We start from the raw sequence: 17,386 nt of genomic DNA, 5'->3' as shown, positions 1-17,386 counted from the left end.
CACTCTTTCTCACTCCTCCTTTCTCTGCTAGGTGTACTTTAAAGTCTCTGATGCTTACAAATGAAAAATTCTGGGATTCAAACATACTTGCCAGCCCCTATGAAATGAAATGCCCCCAAATTCTACTCCCTCGTGTGCTTGAACAAAAAGTAAGAATCATCAATGCTTCTGGGACTCTCTGAATAGGAGGATAAATATAACAGGGAAAGATCAAATCCAGTCTTGAGACCATCCTCTGAGAAATCATCTTTCAATTCAACCCAACACTCACAACTACATAAACTACTGGGGCAAATTCTATCCTTTCAGTCTTAATTACCCCTATCCTACTGGACTCTTAAAAATCCACGATCTACACCATACAAATAAATGGCTCTTAATTAAAGAGTACTCTTGGTGTCAACTGCAATGAGTTCTTGTGCTACCCATAAAACAAGTTTAATGATAATCAAATCTTTCTCCCCACCCCCAAAAACAGGTTAGGTCTTAGTAATAAATACTAATTTGAAATTTGTTAAGCATCTCCTTTGTGTCATCAATAAATAAAATGTGTAGAATTATAATTTAAAAAGGAAAGGTTTTAAAGACTAGAACATTCTGCTTAATGCCCTGTCCTATGCCCTTTAACACACACACTTGAATTGGTTAGATTCCCATTCAAATTGTGGAAATCTATTCCAAAAATCAAAGAATTAGTCAACAGAAGCACACCTCTCCCCAAAGACCCCTTTATACAACGAGACCCTTCACGACCAGAAATAGAAGTGCAATGATTCTCATCATTTCTGAGGTAGTGTTCACAGAACACTACCAAGAATAAATAGTAAGTAGCTCTTGAACATGAGGGAGCTATAAAGTGCATGAAGTTGGTTTCCAAATAGCAAGAACTCAAAAGCAGAAATATTAGTATTTTGTTTTTACCCAAATGATTAGTATAGTTAAAAGAAAAACTGAATGCAATGGAAACTTCAAGCCATATATTTTCCAGAGCCTGATCTGAACCTGAGAAATGACCTCTCTGCTCAGAGAGCCCTACGAAACAATCCTCTGCTTCCATCTTATGTTTCATATGGGTCAGTTCTTCTCTCTACTACTACATGGATTCTGACTGTAGAGAAAAAGAGCAGGGCAATCACCAGCTTCAGGGAGAATTCAGAAGGGCAAAAATTAAATTCTGCCATTGAAGGGCTCCCTTTATAATACTGAAGCCACAATACAACATCGCTAAATGACACAACCCCATCAAAAATATTTAAAACCAATTGAGCCGTACACACACAATGTTTGACTTGAAAGTATTAATGACACAGCAGCTTACTCTTGCAAATTATGACGTTAATAGTGACTTAAAATATTGTTATAGGAAAAGTATAGACTATTCTAGGGGAGAAAAAGCAGGGGGGGAAAGCCCAAACACTTTTTCTTAAAAAGACAATATATTCAGGTAGAAGATCAAGTAAGAAACATTGTTTTCTTTCTTTCTTTCTTTCTTTTTGTACATTTAAAAAACTTACCCTGAAGAGATTTTCCCAATCCCTGGCCCAGCTTCCACCCATGTTTCTGGAGTAAGCGATGTCCAATATTATCCTGACAGACAGAACAGAGAGACAAACCAAAAATATTCCAATAATATATTCTTCCCTTCCTAGTGACATTTAAACAGGTGATGAGCAAGAGATAATTCTACATATATGCATGCAAAAAGATGCTAATAATAGGGTAAATGTGCCCAATAAAAGGGGCATATATGTAAAAAGAAATGCTGGCCAGTATTTTATATGGGAAGAACATAAGGGTGAGGGTCCTTTCTGATGGTGTGCTGGGCAACTTTTGTACATAACACTTTAAAAAGGAGAAAAAAGGGAAGGGGAAAAGGGGGGAAGAATACATTTATGAAGTTTAAAACTAACATTAAAAAGCATAAAATCAAGGTTCTTATACAATCATATCCACCACCTAGACAGCACCACTTGAAGTTTTTTTGTGTTGTTTTTTAAAGAAATTCTACATTGTGTTTAGTTATTTTGCTTATGTGTCAGGCTTTCATGATACAAAGTAAGTTGTAAGTGTAAGACTGCCCCACCACTAGAAATGAAAACACAATCAGAGCAAAATCCAGGCTAGACTTGATTGGTTTTTTTAATATATATATATAAATATAAATATTTAACTAGCATGCAGCCAATATTAAACTGAAAAAACAGTGAGGTTAGTAAAACAAGAAATTAAATTGATTAAACAGAAAAATAAAATGAGCTCAAGCACAGACTGAGTGATGCATTTCAACATGTAATCTAACAAAAATGCTAAAATGTTAGAATGAAACAGGCCTAGCAATAAGTTAACAGTAAAGAACCATTAGTGCATGTACGGGGAAAAACCAATATACATAATGTCTCATCTTCCTAGGAACACACCAGAAAAGATAATTCAACGAAAATTGCATATAAAGACACCAGAAACAACAATTAATGTCAGCTTTTAAGGGTTCAAGATCTTAGAAGCCTCTGTATATCTTTGTCCCATTTGCTTTTTACAAATGTTGTGAAATATGAAAACAAAACTAAACTAACCATTAACTACATCAGATAAAATGCTGCTATACTCATCCAAAGGGAAACATTTTAAAATTATAAACACAAAGGGTTCTATATGCATTAAAATGTAATTTACAATAGTAACCTAGTTGTCACCATTTGAAAATAATCTTATTTCCTAAAATCAATGTATAAAGCTAAAGACATAAATCTGATTTAAAACCAAACACCTCCTATTAAACTGCTTTTTATCTTCTAGGTTCTATTTTCAATGATAAAATGCTCTTTAGAACTGTAAAGGAAAGGGGCACCTGGGTGGCTTAGTCGGTTAAGCGTCCGACTTTCGCTTAGGTCATGATCTCGTGGTTCGTGGGTTCGAGCCCCGCGTCGGGCTCTGTGCTGACTGCCAGCTGAGCCTGGAGCCTGTTTCAGTCTGTGACTCCCTCTCTCTCTGACCCTCCCCTGCTCACGCTGTCTCTCTCTCTCTCTCTCTCCTAGAAATAAATAAAAATATTTTAAGGAGAAAAAAAAAGAACTGTAAAGGAAAAAAATTATTTTACGATGGTCTTTTCTGACAGTAAGTTAGAAGAGGAAGATTTAGCCTTCCCAATGTTCTGTTTTGAGGGGGTGGGGACAATATTCTCCCACAAGTTTATGACAGTGTGCAAACTGGAAAACTCAGCTGACCAACTGATTATTCACTGATCAGGGTAAAATAAAGATCAGGATACCTTTTTAAAAACAAAAATGAGGAGGGGCACCTGGGTGGCTCAGTCGGTTAAGCGTCTGACTTCGGCTCAGGTCATGATCTCATGGTTTATGGGTTTGAGCCCTGCGTCGAGCTCTGTGCTGACAGCTAGCTCAGACCCTAGAGCCTGCTTCGGATTCTGTACCTCCCTCTCTTCTCTGACCCTCTCCTGCTCACACTGCCCCCCCCCCTCAGAAATAAATTTAAAAAAAATTGTTTTTAAATGAGGCAAACGATAATGGAAAATTTGTTTCTAAAAAAAAAAAAAAAGGAAGAAGAAGAAAAAAATCTGTTTCTAAAACAAAAGATATTATTGTTTTAAACATATATAGGGGCACCCAAGTGGCTCAGTCCATCCAGTGACTCTGGATTTTGGCTCAGATCATCATGATCCCAGGGTTTTGGGATAGAGTCCTGCATTGGGCTCCAGGCTCCATGCTTGAGATTTTTTTTCTCTCTCCCTCTGCCCCTCTCCCCCATTTGTGTGCGCGCTCTCTCGCTCTCTCTCAAATAAATAAATGAAACAAAAGGTCACTAGAAATTACTTTTTGCCAGGAACTGAATTAGAAAATGCCATGGTTATGTATAATCCAAAGCGATAACTTCCATATTACTAGACATCACAAAAACTTTTTAAAAAATGATAAAGTCTTACTACAAGTAATGTTTACAGAAAATGAAAAAAGAGGACTTTATTATACTACTATGAATATAAACTTACCTGTACATAAAATCCTTACTTTATATCATAACTCCTACAGATGAATAACTATGGAAAGGACAAGGATAACAGAATGACTCTAAGATTATGTAGTTGACTAAATTTTTGTTTAATCTTTTAATAGGCTAATATACTTTGCACAAAGATTTAGGGTATTAAACCATGCTGACAAAAATTGTTGCTCCCTTTTTTTATTTAAGAGAACTCAATCTTTGGCTAAGTGGAGATGAGACATTATGCTGACTGTGTTATATTATGAATGCACTAAAATAAACAGACAGATGAAGCAGTATGCTATTTCCAAAAGCAGTGCAAGTGGAGTGAAAGCATTTCCATACGAACCTGGCTTTAAAAACTGGGCTGTCAAAAGAACAGTTAAATGTAACACAAAGTAAGAAACTGTCCAATCACTAATGGTCGTTTATTTTTTTTGTCTTGTTTTCAATTCACTGCTTGCAATTAATGTATTTATTAAAGAAGAGTGAAAGCATAAGTAAATTCACGAGTCAAGACCAGCTGAGAGGTTCAAGAGCAGCGTGTTGTGACTGACAACAGTGAAAGGAAAAGCAAATGTTAAAGGGAGAGGAAGAAAAAAGAAAACTTTAGGATTATACACATTAGCACCACTTTTACAAAACCACTCAAGATGGCTGTCACCTTATCAAAAAAAAAAAAAAGCTATTGATACATAAAATGGTAGTGGCATTTCTCAAATTTTAGGTGAAAACTGTTCTTTAATTAAATCTACTTCCCTAAGTATGAATAAGGAATGAAATGTCAGGGTCTGTATTAAAATTAATATGCCACTTTATGTCCTTATGATTATAACAAAGGCAACATAAACAACGGACATATCTCCCAAAACCTCTTCCCCTCACCAACCTGAGAGATTAAGTGAATGACTAATACAGAAAATCTGGACCTTTCCTATCATTCCAGACTACCTGCTTTTGGAGGAAAAAAGGCAGCTCTGTGACTCTGCAGAAAGGGCTAGTATTCAGTATGGTCCCTTTTCCTACCAAAAAAAGAAAAAAGGTTTTATAAACACTTGTCAAAAATCCAGTAGGCTCAGGGGTGATGGATAACACAAGGCAGGCACACCAAAATACGTCATAACAAAGTAGAACAAAGCAGACTTGCCTATCCCTGAAATGATCAAAATGTTCACTCAACATTCTCTGTGAAAGAACAAGGGACTCACTCATAAGCCTGTGAAAATAATCTACTCTGTTTGGAGTTGTGATTTTGCTAATTAGTCCCATGGATGTTATTTATAACACTAAATTGGAGTAATTTAAAGCCCAAACAGGTAATCTAGACATTACAAGGGCAACAAACACGAAGTTGGAAATAAATTTACTATTTCAGTCATTATAGTCGTAACTAAAAAATCTTTGTTTTTATTTTAAAAAATAAAATATAAAGTTTGAGGTTGGATTATAATCTCATTGAACCAAAAATAAGTAATAGAATTTTTTCTTTTTTTAACCACTGGTTTATAATTAATAAATGGGCATGACAATGACAGGTTGTTTATAAATTAAAGGCACATGGGAGAAATTCTATCCATCTTACCTACCTACCTACCTACCTACCTACTTACTTAAGTAAACTCTATTCCCAATGTGGGGCTTGAACTCACAACCCCAAGATCAAGATTCTCATGCTCTACCAACTGAGCATGAACAAGCCAGGAGCTCCAAGGCAAATACTAATTTTAAATTAATTGATAAGGCAACTGAACTTTGCCAACGGGAGACTGGCAAACAAACTAGTTTTGCACCTGATTCACAGAGTTCCCACAAGCTATTTGTTACTCTCTGTGCTTAAGACCAAAACAGTGGCAGTGTGCCATTTTCTTTGGTCAGGCATGAAGTTCTTAATTCTGATCAAACCATAAAGCTGAGCTGAAAACTCAAACTTTTTTACACCTAGATTACCTCAATTGGCCTTTTCCCCCCCTACTTCTAAACTTAAATATATAATTAAAATTCTACATTTTTACCCTTTGTTCCCTTCTATTACATGTATAAGAAAGGAGAATATAATTTTTAAAAGGGAAGATCTTTGAAAGCAAGAAATATAAGTACTATAAACAACTATCAACATGCTAAAACACAATACTAGAAAAAACAAAAACAACAACAAAAGCCTCATTTTTGTTTCAGCCACTTCTCAACATTTTTATTTATTAACTATCAACTAGAAATTTTCCCAAGAAATTTTCTCTGCTCCATAAAGCTGTATTCTGTCATAGTAACAATGATCATTTTGGCAACAGCACCACCAATCTGTACAATGGGAGCCTGCCAAAACACAGATAGAAATTTACTTTATTGTATGAGGCTGATTCCAGTTTTTATAGCAAGAAATAGATATTCTGTCTCCAGAGATAACTATATTACAATTATGTCAGTGACTCGATGAATATTAACTCCACAATGAATTTTCTTTTAGTTGACAGCAATATTCAATTTACACCATTTGCCCATTTTCAACAGTGACAAAAATTGTAAGTCTCTTGAGTGGATTGTAAGCTTTGCTGATTGTGTATTAAAGACTCTATAAGCAAAACCCAAATGCTACTAGGTGAACCCATGCAAACAACAAGTTGTAAAAATTCCCGAAACAAAAAATCTATAGCTCACTACAGATGACACAATGAAGACTAGAGAGAAAAGCCATATAGTAATGCTACACCATTCAGCTCCAAGAAGCACATTATTTATAGTGCAGTCCACATATGGTCACTGCTAAATGTCAAATCAGCAGTCTTATAGTTACAGTTTGGAACTAGTGGAGTCCACAGATCTAAACAGATATGCAACATGAACTCAATTATACACTCCTAAATCCCAAGAGAAGCAAAGTAAACATCAGCAACTGGAGTTTGAAAACTTATATTAATTTTTAAAAAACCACTCAGTCAACCTAACAACTATAAAGACAGGATTTAGTCAGGTAGAACAAAGACCAACTAATGGCTGATGGGTAGTTTTACTTCCAACTGCGACAGTGACAACATATTGTACTATGATGCAGGCATTTTGCCTCTGTGTAGCTATAATCATGCCCCCATCTCACTTGTCATATTCTATGACAAAGGTCATAAAAAAACCATATATCCTAAATCACACCAAACAGTTCTTGGAACTATGGTGGAATTCTAAACTGAGCTTTGGCTTTAGATTTAAGTTTTGCTTTCTAAATACTTGATCCTTATAAATGAAGAGGAAATAAAGGCTGGGACCTAAAAAAATTATGAAGCAATAACTTAAAAATCATGTTCCATAAAGGGTTTTTTTGGTAGTAAGGGCAAACATTAATATTTTCCATCTTCTCTGCAATTCAGATAATCAAGTTGTCTGGCAATTCTTTCATAATTTTCTTAGAACAGAGTTTTATTTTTGACCAAAAATTTCATTGAAAGATATTTGGTTGATTGAAATAAAGCAGGGGAAATAAAACTTTTTAAGAAAGATTATGAAATTCTTTACAAATGCTGGATTTTGAGGTGTTTTCAACACTTCCTGATTGAAACTGAAACGTGCATCATCTATCTCACTAACAAGTCTAGGCTTCAGCAGCTTACTAAAAGCATAATGCATTACTGAATCTTTGTACTGAGTCTTTGTATTTCATTCCCCATCTTGCCAGTTTACAACAGGCTTACCCTATTCCCAAAGGAAAAGACCTTAATCCTATACTCACAATAACCCTTCACCCAGGCATATTTCTTGGCACAAACCTGTGCAGAGATTTCCACGGTTACCAGCTGCTGCAGATTACCTTTGTTTAAAAAAAAAAAAATGACTAGACCTTTAGCTCCTGCAGTGATCTGTAGACTCCCAAAGCTGCATATTTCCAGCCACTTTTGAGTTGCATGCTGTAGCAAAACAGTCAGCACCTCTCAATAGATATTGCTGCAGAGAAAGATTTTAATTCAGCAGAGACTCTATGTGTGAGAAGCAATGCCATTTCCCCCTAAGAACAAGAGAGCTAAATATAGCCAGCCAGCCATATAACTAGTATATATTTATTTGGTGGGAATTCCTTAGATGATAGGGTTCTTCCTTTTCTGGCGGGGAGGGAGGGATTGATACCACACTACCAACCTTCATGCCAATTGTTTTAGCAAAAGTTTCTTAAAACCTTTCTTTACAAACTTTCATTTTGTCCCCAAGTGATTTCGTAAGAGAAATAAACTCCTTCTTGTCTTGTGTGTCCCACTTCTACCTAACGCAACGTAAGCTATGAAGCTCCTCCTCCTCCTACCTAAACTACCACATTGAAAATAATATTTACTTACATATTTCAGGAATAAATTTTCATTAGAGGTATAATTAATATACATCTCTGAACATACACTTATTTATTTAAAAAAATCAAATATCCAGTCTGAGTACTATGTCATTCGCTATTTTAAGTGGAGAAGATAATACCAGTCAAGAAATAAGGCATATATCAATTCCACTCCTACTCTGAGATTACTCAACAATGATTACTCAGACGGTCTTCTGATAGCATTCTTTCTATGACATATGCTAGAAAAAATCCTGCACAGTGTGAGAGGAAAAACAGCATTAGTCTCACATGCCGAAGGAGTGAATTTTCCAAAAACCTTAAAATACAAGCCTAAAATGCTTTAAAAATGTTAAATATTATTTACTTTAGAGCTTTTTAAAAATCTCGGAGTATAGCAATAATGAATACTAAGCTGTAAATGTAGTCTAATTAAACTCCCTACTACTGCTGAATCAGAGTACCCACAGAATTTTATAGCTTATTTAAGGATATTAATTATATATACCTTGTAGATATGGTACTTGGGTCTTGCTTCTGACAACTATCTATTCTTAAACTATGACCCCAAAAAACATTTAAATAAAATGGAAAAACTAAATTATGTTTCGAGTATAAAATGCTAGTCTAGCCAGCCTACAGATTTCACTGTAAAATTCTGCCTTGTGATAACTCCCAAGGTGACATAGAACAAGGCACAAACTTCAGTGATTTTTAACTTAGCAATATGGGCTTGGCATTTTATCCTCAAGTCAAAACACAAGATTGGGCTTTCAGCATAAGATCAGATGTGAATTCTCCCTCTGCAGCATTATCACATGCGTCATCAATTACTGCCATGCCTAAGTCTAGCATCATGCCAGCACATTAAGACAGAAGGTACTATATGCAGTGTTCACTGGACCAGAAGAACAGAAATAAGAAGGGGAGGTGGGGGAGAAAGAAACCCTAGAGAAGAAATTAAAAAAAGGCAGACCGTGCAATACAAACCAGATCATGGCTGCTTAGCTAATATGGGCCAACTGCTGTGGAAGAAAAATGTCGAACACCCCAAGTTGTGTAAATTTCTGTAAACATCTAAACACACACACAAACACACACACAACACCAACCTAATTAGGAACATAAATATATGTTGATCCTTTACTATGTTACAGTTTTGAAAATAAAAGCTCAAATTAAAATATCTGTACTCTCTAAACTGCCTTATTTTCCTGAGGGAGGAGAAGAAGCTAGTGTTTCTTAAAGAAGGGAAATGTCTTCACTGCTATAAAGATTAGGATTTCCTCTTTGAGCATTTTCACTCAAGTTTACCAATAACTCACTGAAACCCTTAATAAGTACATTTAAGCACAAATATTAAATACTGACAATACTGACAAGTTTAGACATTTTAACAATGAACTGTGTAATTTAAAAATAAAGGGCTTTTCAAAATGGAAATAATGTTCAAAAATTAAGATTTTTTTAAAAAGTATGAGTCAGGAAAATAAATCTCCTTGTTCTATTGCTTTATATCAATATCCAAAACTAAGCCATGTAAAAGGATAGAATCAGCTTTTCACAAAAACCAGACATCTCTTAAGCTACCAAATTTATCATGTTTCATAAGTGTCTGGTAAATATATTAGTCCTTAAATGTTCCTAATGGAACATTTCACACATGACTGTGTTGTCCAGGAAAGGTGTAGCTTTTAAAGGATCAAAATACATTTTACTCCTTTATTCAATTTACAAAAACACTGAACTTTAACTTGCTATCTCTAATAGAATATGAGTAAGGGCCAAAATGATATTTTTCCATCAAATTCTAAGTTGTTTCTAGATCTTTCAGACTGATTTCCCAAAATATTAAACATTAGATTACAACCCAAACTCTATTTGATTACTGTAGGGCATGCAAGAAAACAGCTCTAAACTGTACTGTAAATTATTAATAAGTTTAAATTCATTCACATCAAGTGTCACACGAACACTACCTAACTAACTATGACCCAAAATTAAGCACTGATCTTATAGGCTTACCGATTCTATAGGCTTGTCAAGTGATGCTTGTTCAATTTCCAAATGTCCTTCTTCATACTGATCAAAGTGATTACCCTGAAAAAACAAGACTACAGTTATTTTCCAAAAGCAATAAATGCCAAAATTATGAATAATCTAATCCAACTAGGGGTTATTTTTAACTTTTCATTCTTTTTCAGTAGACAATCAAAACTGTGCCATAATTTCAGACTTTTCTAAATCTATAAAAAACAATCTATCAGAAGTCTAGGCCTAGTAAGAGAAATTCTATGATAAACATTGAAACTGCTAACTAAAATACTATCAACCATTTGGGATTATCAACTCTTTATCTTAGAGATAATATCATAGACACTGTAGAATCTTAAAAACGCCTGGGTGGCTCAGTTGGTTGAAGGTCACTCTTGGTTTTGGCTCAGTTCATTAATCTCACTGTTCGTTGAGTTGAGTCCCACACTGAGCTCTGCACTGACAGTGCAGAGCCTGCTTGGGATTCTCTCTCTCCACTCCTCCTGTGCTCTCTCTCTCTCTTAATAAATACATAAACAAACCATTTCTTTTAGCTTTTCGTAAACAATCTTGTACAAAAGAAGATAAATCATAATAATAGGGGGTGCCTGGGTGGCTTAGTCGGTTAAGCGTCTGACTTTCGCTTAAGTCATGATCTCGCGGTTCGTGGGTTCGAGCCCCGCGTCAAGCTCTGTGCTGACTGCCAGCTCAGAGCCTGGAGCCTGTTTCAGTCTGTGACTCCCTCTCTCTCTGGCCCTCCCCTGCTCACGCTGTCTCTCTCTCTCCTAGAAATAAATAAAACATTAAAAAAAAATCCTAATAATAGAAGAATGCAAATAAAAATCTGTATTCTAATACTGTTCAATGTTGGTAACATTGCTTTTAAACTAAAACTTCTAAAACATGCAACTTTAAATCAAGTGCTAACTCCCAAGTTTCAAAGAATCTAAAAACACAATCTCTTGACACAGTATTCTAAATACCATTCCTCAAATGATTTGCCAAGAGAGATAAATATATCTGTATAATGCCATATTTGACCATAATGAAGCAAGCAGTCATTGCAACTAAAGTCAAAATAGTTCAACTGAGGATAGACACAGACAACTAGGAAGTTCTCTCTATTCAGGTTTTCTCTGATCTCCCTACTCCATTAGCAAATAATAGCTCATAATTTGGCTTTAAAACAGAATATCAACTTTCTGGTTCCCTTTCTGTTACAAAAGAGGGCATGATGATTTGTGAGTCCTGAATTGACCTAAATCAAAAGACGAAAGCCTTCAGTCTAGCCTATGTTAATTCAGTGTGTGGAGTGTTAGGGCAACTTGAATGTTACCAAAAAGTTACTTTGCTTTTTCAATGTAAAATTTTACTTGAATCAATCTTAACCCAATCTTGAACATATAATATGCCACGCTGTATCAAAACTGCTGGTTTACTTGTTTCCCTCATCAGACTGTAAAGTCCTTAAGAACAAGAACTAAATTTTGTTTATCTTACAACCCTAAAACTTAACACAGTGGCTAAACATTAGAGAACAATTAGGTGCTAAAATTGTGTGGCAGTGATGAAAAAGTTCTGGAATTAGACAGTGGTGGTGATAATGGTTGTACATTGTTAATATACTTAATGCCACTGAACTGTAAACTTTAAAATAGTTAAAATGGTAACTTGTATGTTGTATGTATCTTAGCACAATAAAAATGATAAAAATAAAAATAAAATTGTGTAGAATATATCCAAAAGAAGAAAGGAGTAACAGGACAGAAATAGTTTTTCCAAAGAAAAAGAGCAAATTTTTTTTTTAATTTTTTTTAATTTTTTTTTTTATTTATTTCTAGGAGAGAGAGAGAGACAGCGTGAGCAGGGGAGGGCCAGAGAGAGAGGGAGTCACAGACTGAAACAGGCTCCAGACTCTGAGCTGGCAGTCAGCACAGAGCCCGACGCGGGGCTTGAACCCACGAACCGCGAGATCATGACCTAAGCGAAAATCAGACGCTTAACCGACTAAGCCACCCAGTCGCCCCGAAAAAGAGCAAATCTTAAAAATGGAGATGCAGGCATTCCAATAATGAGAAAAAGTACGGGCACCTGGGTGGCTCGGTCAGTTAAGCATCTAACTCTTGGTTTGGGTTCAGGTCATGACCTCACAGTTTCATGAGTTCGAGCCCCACACTGGGCTCTGTGGTAATAGCAGAGCCTGCTTGGGATTCTCTCTCTGCCCCTCCCACAGTCTCTCTCTCTCTCTCTCTCTGTCAAAATAAATAAATAAATAAAACTTAAAAGAAAAAAAGAGTGAGGAAAAGCAATCAACAAATACTAAAAATGAAAAAATAATAGCTACAATCTCTGAAAGTCTCTCTTAATCTCCAATAATTTTGTCCAACAATCTCTTTAAAATTAACACTTGCCTCTTAACTTTTAAAGCAACATTTAAAAGTTTAGAAACAATTACTTAAATGGTATTAATACCAACAATTAGTGGATACTATCTTGAAAGTAAATATCTTTACAGTATTTAATTAATTAGGACAACCATGTTGGTTTGTTTAAGTTTACTTATTTATTTTTGAGAGAGCGCAGGGGGGCAGAGAGAGAGAGGAAAGATAGGATCCCAAGCAGGCTCCACACTGTCATTGCAGAACCCGACACGAAGCTTGAACTCAGAACCCTGAAATCAAGGTGCCCCATGCTTCACAAATTGCTAAAACTAGCCGGCTAAGTTTTCAATCATTCTGGATCTATCAGACACAATACAAAACAAGAGTAATAATACAGTTTGAGTCCAGAAAAAGGCCCATACATTTATGAATAACTTATCTTCAACAAAGGTGCAAAGACAATTCAATAGAGAAATAATAGTATTTTCAGTAAATGGTGCTACAATTCAGTATCCATACACACACACACACACACACACACACACGAAGAAAAATAAATGAGCCTCAATCCATACTGCACACAATTAAAAACTAAAAACCCAAAATGTATCACAGACCTAAATGTAAAACCTAAAATTATAAACTTTCTAGAAGGAAATACATTGAAGAAAATCTTTGTAACCTTGGGCAAGACAAAGGTTTCCTAAGCTACACTGCCAAAAGTGTAATCTATAAAAGAAAAAAATTGAAAAACTGGGCTGCAGGGTGCCTGGGTAGCTCAGTCAGTTAAGTGTTCGACTTTTGATCTCAGCTCAGGTCTTGATCTCAGGGTTGTGAGTTCAAGCCCCCCCACTGGGCTCCACACTGGGCATCGAGCCTACTTATTTAAAAAAAAAAAAAGAACAAAACAAAAAAACTGGGCTGGGAGAAAGTACTCACAACTCTCATAGCTCATGGAGGATTTGTATTGTAATTCTAAAATATACAATAAACTTTCAAAACACAGTAATAAGAAAACCCAATTTTTCAACTGGGCAAAAGATTTAAACAGACACTTCACCAAACATGATATACAGACAGCAAGTAAACACTCAACATCATTATCATTAAGGAAATAGAAACTAAAACCACAAGATGATACCACTACACATCTATTCAAACAGCCTTTTTTTTTTTAAGTTTACTTATTTATTTTGAGAGAGAGAGAGAGAGAAAGAGAGAGAGAAAGAGAGAGAGAGAGAACGAACACAAGCTGGGGGAAGGACAGAGAGGAGAGAAAGAAGAGCCCAATGTGGGGATCGAACTCACAAACTATGAGATCATGACCTGAGCTAAGATCAAGAATGAGACGCTTAAGCAACTAACTGCCACCCAGGCGGACCTCTATTAAAACAGCTTTAAACACACACACACACACACACACACACACACACACACACACACCTAACAATATTAAGTGCTGCAGAAATTGCAAGGAAACTCTCATAGGTTGTTGGTAGGGTGTAAAAGGGTACAGACACTTCAGAAAACAGTTTGGCAGGTTCTTATAAAATTAAACACACACTTAAACAACCCATCAATTCTGTACCCAGGTATTTACCCAAGTAGAAGGAAAAACCTGTGTTCACAGAAAATCCTGTCTTGGGAATGTATGCAAACTAATCAAATGTCCCTCAACTGGGAAATGGATTAAAATACTATGATACACCCATACAATGAACCATTCTTTACCAATAAAAAGAAACAAACTACTCATATAAGCAATAACACGGATGAATTTTAAATGCATTATGCTAAATGAAAGAAACCATACTCAAAAAATCATCGTAGGGGCGCCTGGGTGGCTTAGTCGGTTAAGTGTCCGACTTTCGCTTAGGTCATGATCTCGCGGTTCGTGGATTCGAGCCCCGCGTCAAGCTCTGTGCTGACTGCCAGCTCAGAGCCTGGAGCCTGTTTCAGTCTGTGACTCCCTCTCTCTCTGGCCCTCCCCTGCTCACGCTGTCTCTCTCTCTCTCCTAGAAATAAATAAAACATTTAAAAAAAAATTTTTTTTAAATTCATTGTATAATTCCATTTATATGGCATTCTGGAATAGGCAAAACCAGGGGCTATATACTGACTGCACTGGTGACTACACTATATTTTGTTAAAATTCAAAGAACTATATACTAGGGTGCCTGGGTGCCTCAGATGGTTAAGTGTCCGACTTCAGCTGAAGTCATGATCTCGTGGTTTGTGAGTTCGAGCCTTGCATCAGGCTCTGTGCTGACAGCTCAGAGCCTGGAGCCTGCTTCAGATTCTGTGTCTCCCTCTCTCTCTGCCCCTCCTCCACTTTCTCTCTCTCAAAAATAAACAGTAAAAAAAAAATTTTTTTTAAAGGGTGCCTGGGTGGCTCAGTCGGTTAAGCATCTGACTTCGGCTCAGGTCATGATCTCACAGTTCGTGGGTTCGAGCCCCATGTCAGGCTCTGTGCTGATGGCTAGCTCAGAGCCTGGAGCCTGCTTTGGATTCTGTGTCTCCCTCTCTCTCTGACCCTCCCCTGCTCACGCTGCCCTTCTCTCTCAGATATAAATAAAACATTTAAAAATTTTTAAAAATATTTTAGAAACTGTACACTAAAATTAATTTCCCTGTATCTTAATTATACTTTGCTTTTTAAGTAAAAAAGCAAAAAGCCAGTATTTCTATATCTCCTCCCTTTAAATACTTTTTAAGCATTAAAAGAGTTTAAATCATGTTGTGTAAACACATTATGGTGACAGTTACAGGGATCTAAATGTGTTAAAATTTACAGAACTATACACCAAAATGAAAGTCAATATTACTATGTGGTAATTTATTAAGTAAAAATAAACTAAAAAACATGCATAGATAGCTCTTGAATACATAAGAAGCTGATACTAGAGATGAACTCTGAGAAAACTGGGTGCCTAAGAGGCGAGATGAGAGGGAGGCTCCTTTGTTGTTGTTTTAAATGTTTTATTTTGAGAGAGAGGGACAGAGCATGAGTAAAGAGGGGCAGAGAGAGAGAGAGAGAGGGAGACACAGAATCCAAAGCAGACTCCCGGCTCTGAGCTGTCAGCACAGAAACTAATGTGGGGCTCGAACTCAGAAACCGTGAAATTAAGACCTCAGCCAAAGTTGGACACTCAAACACTGAGCCACCCAAGTGCCCCAGGAGGCTCTGTTTTTAACTGAATGTTTTTTCCTTTTGAATTTTATACCTAACAAATATCCTAATACTCAAATACTCTAATAAGAATCACAAATATCTTGTAGTTAACAGAAGTCACAACCATTTTGTATTTATCTTTGAATGCTTGATCAATGCCATTCAAAATAAATTTCTGATGAATTTATTTTAAAATGTTTAACATATATTTTAAAGTGGTGTTGATTCAAAAATATTAATTTTCTTTTTAAATGTTTAAGCATAAAATGAAACCATGATTTCCAACTGGGTATTTGAAACTTCTCTGGTCATAATCTCACAGTTCATGGGTTTGAGCCCCGAGGCAGGCTCTGCATGGACCATGCGAAGCCTCTATGGGATTCTCTTTCTCACTCTCTCAAAATAAATAAATAAACTTGAAAAAGAAAAGAAAAAATACTTCCGTCTTAGTAATTTAAACCAGTTATTACCAATTCTAAATCCTGTATTTATTGCTAACTTGCCATATGACTTCAAACAAATCCCGTTATGTTTTGTATCCATTGTGCACTCATATACTAAATGAAGAATTTTTTTTTCTTTTCTTTTTTTTACAAATAGTTTATTGTCAAATTAGTTTCCACATAACACTCAGTGCTACTAAATGAAGAATTTTAACTGGACACTCTTTTATGGTATTTCTTGGTCTAAAATTCCATAAGTATACAAATTTAAACTGAATTAAATTTACCCTTTAGAAAACGGTTAAATGAGTCCATTTAAAATCTGTTAATACAAAAACCTATATGCCATCAATTCCCACAAAAGAAACATGTTAACCACAATGGCAATAATCCTTGGTGGTGAAGCATAAGACATTCTTCACCTACCAATAAAATAAATGTAGCCTTATTCCACGATATATAAACCAAGTAAAAGCAAATAAGTTAGATTTGCTTAGATTCAATACCAAAGGTAGGAGTCATTGAAAGAAGTTGGACTTTGTTAAAATTAAAAACTTCTGCTCTGCAAAAGATACTGTGAAGAGAATGAGAAGACAAGCCATGAACTGGGAAAAAATATTTACAAAAGTCACACCTGATAAAAGACTTAATCCAGTACACACAGAGAACTCTTAAAATTAAGTAACAACCCAATTAAAACCCAAGCAAAAGGGGGGCACCTGGGTGGCTCAGTTGGTTCAGTGTCTGACTTCAGCTCAGGTCAGGATCTCATGGTTCATAAGTTCAAGCCCCACATCGAACTCTGTGCTGAGAGCTCAGAGCCTGGAGCCCGCTGTGGATTCTGTGTCTCCCTCTCTCCCTGCCCCTCCCCTGCTCATACAGTCTTGCTCTCTCTCAAAATAAACAGTTTAAAAAAAAAAATTTTTTTTTTTAAACTGTTTATTGGGGGCACCTGGGTGACTGAGTCAGTTAAGTGTCCAACTCAGCTCAAGTCTTGTCTCACAGTTCATGGGTTTAAGCCCCATGTTTAGTTCTGCAGTGACAGCTC

The 17,386-nt window shown here is 36.0% G+C and overlaps 1 protein-coding gene across 4 annotated transcripts in view; it reads right to left on the bottom strand.

Annotated features, from left to right (window-relative positions):
- GPATCH8 (G-patch domain containing 8) overlaps positions 1–17,386 on the bottom strand; it is a 94,196-nt gene that overhangs the window by 61,679 nt on the left and 15,131 nt on the right. For 2 of the 4 annotated variants that reach the window (XM_039220032.1, XM_039220031.1), the window contains exons 1-3: positions 10,334–10,414; positions 4,349–4,366; positions 1,515–1,587 (exon numbers count right to left, since the gene is read on the bottom strand). Coding sequence is in view for 1 of the 4 variants with exons in the window: in XM_039220030.1 (XP_039075961.1) it covers positions 1,515–1,587; positions 10,334–10,408 (148 nt within the window). In the remaining 3 variants the exon portion in view is untranslated. Of the gene's footprint in view, positions 1–1,514; positions 1,588–4,348; positions 4,367–10,333; positions 10,415–17,386 lie in introns of those variants that run through there. The other 2 variants (XM_039220030.1, XM_039220033.1) reach the window with 2 other exon arrangements.

The sequence above is a fragment of the Hyaena hyaena genome, unplaced genomic scaffold (genome assembly GCF_003009895.1).
Source record: "Hyaena hyaena isolate Hyena2069 unplaced genomic scaffold, ASM300989v1 scaffold_856, whole genome shotgun sequence".
Classification (NCBI taxonomy): domain Eukaryota; kingdom Metazoa; phylum Chordata; class Mammalia; order Carnivora; family Hyaenidae; genus Hyaena; species Hyaena hyaena.
The sequence above is the reverse complement of the archived record's forward strand: the minus strand, read 5'-3'. Positions and strand labels throughout refer to the sequence as shown.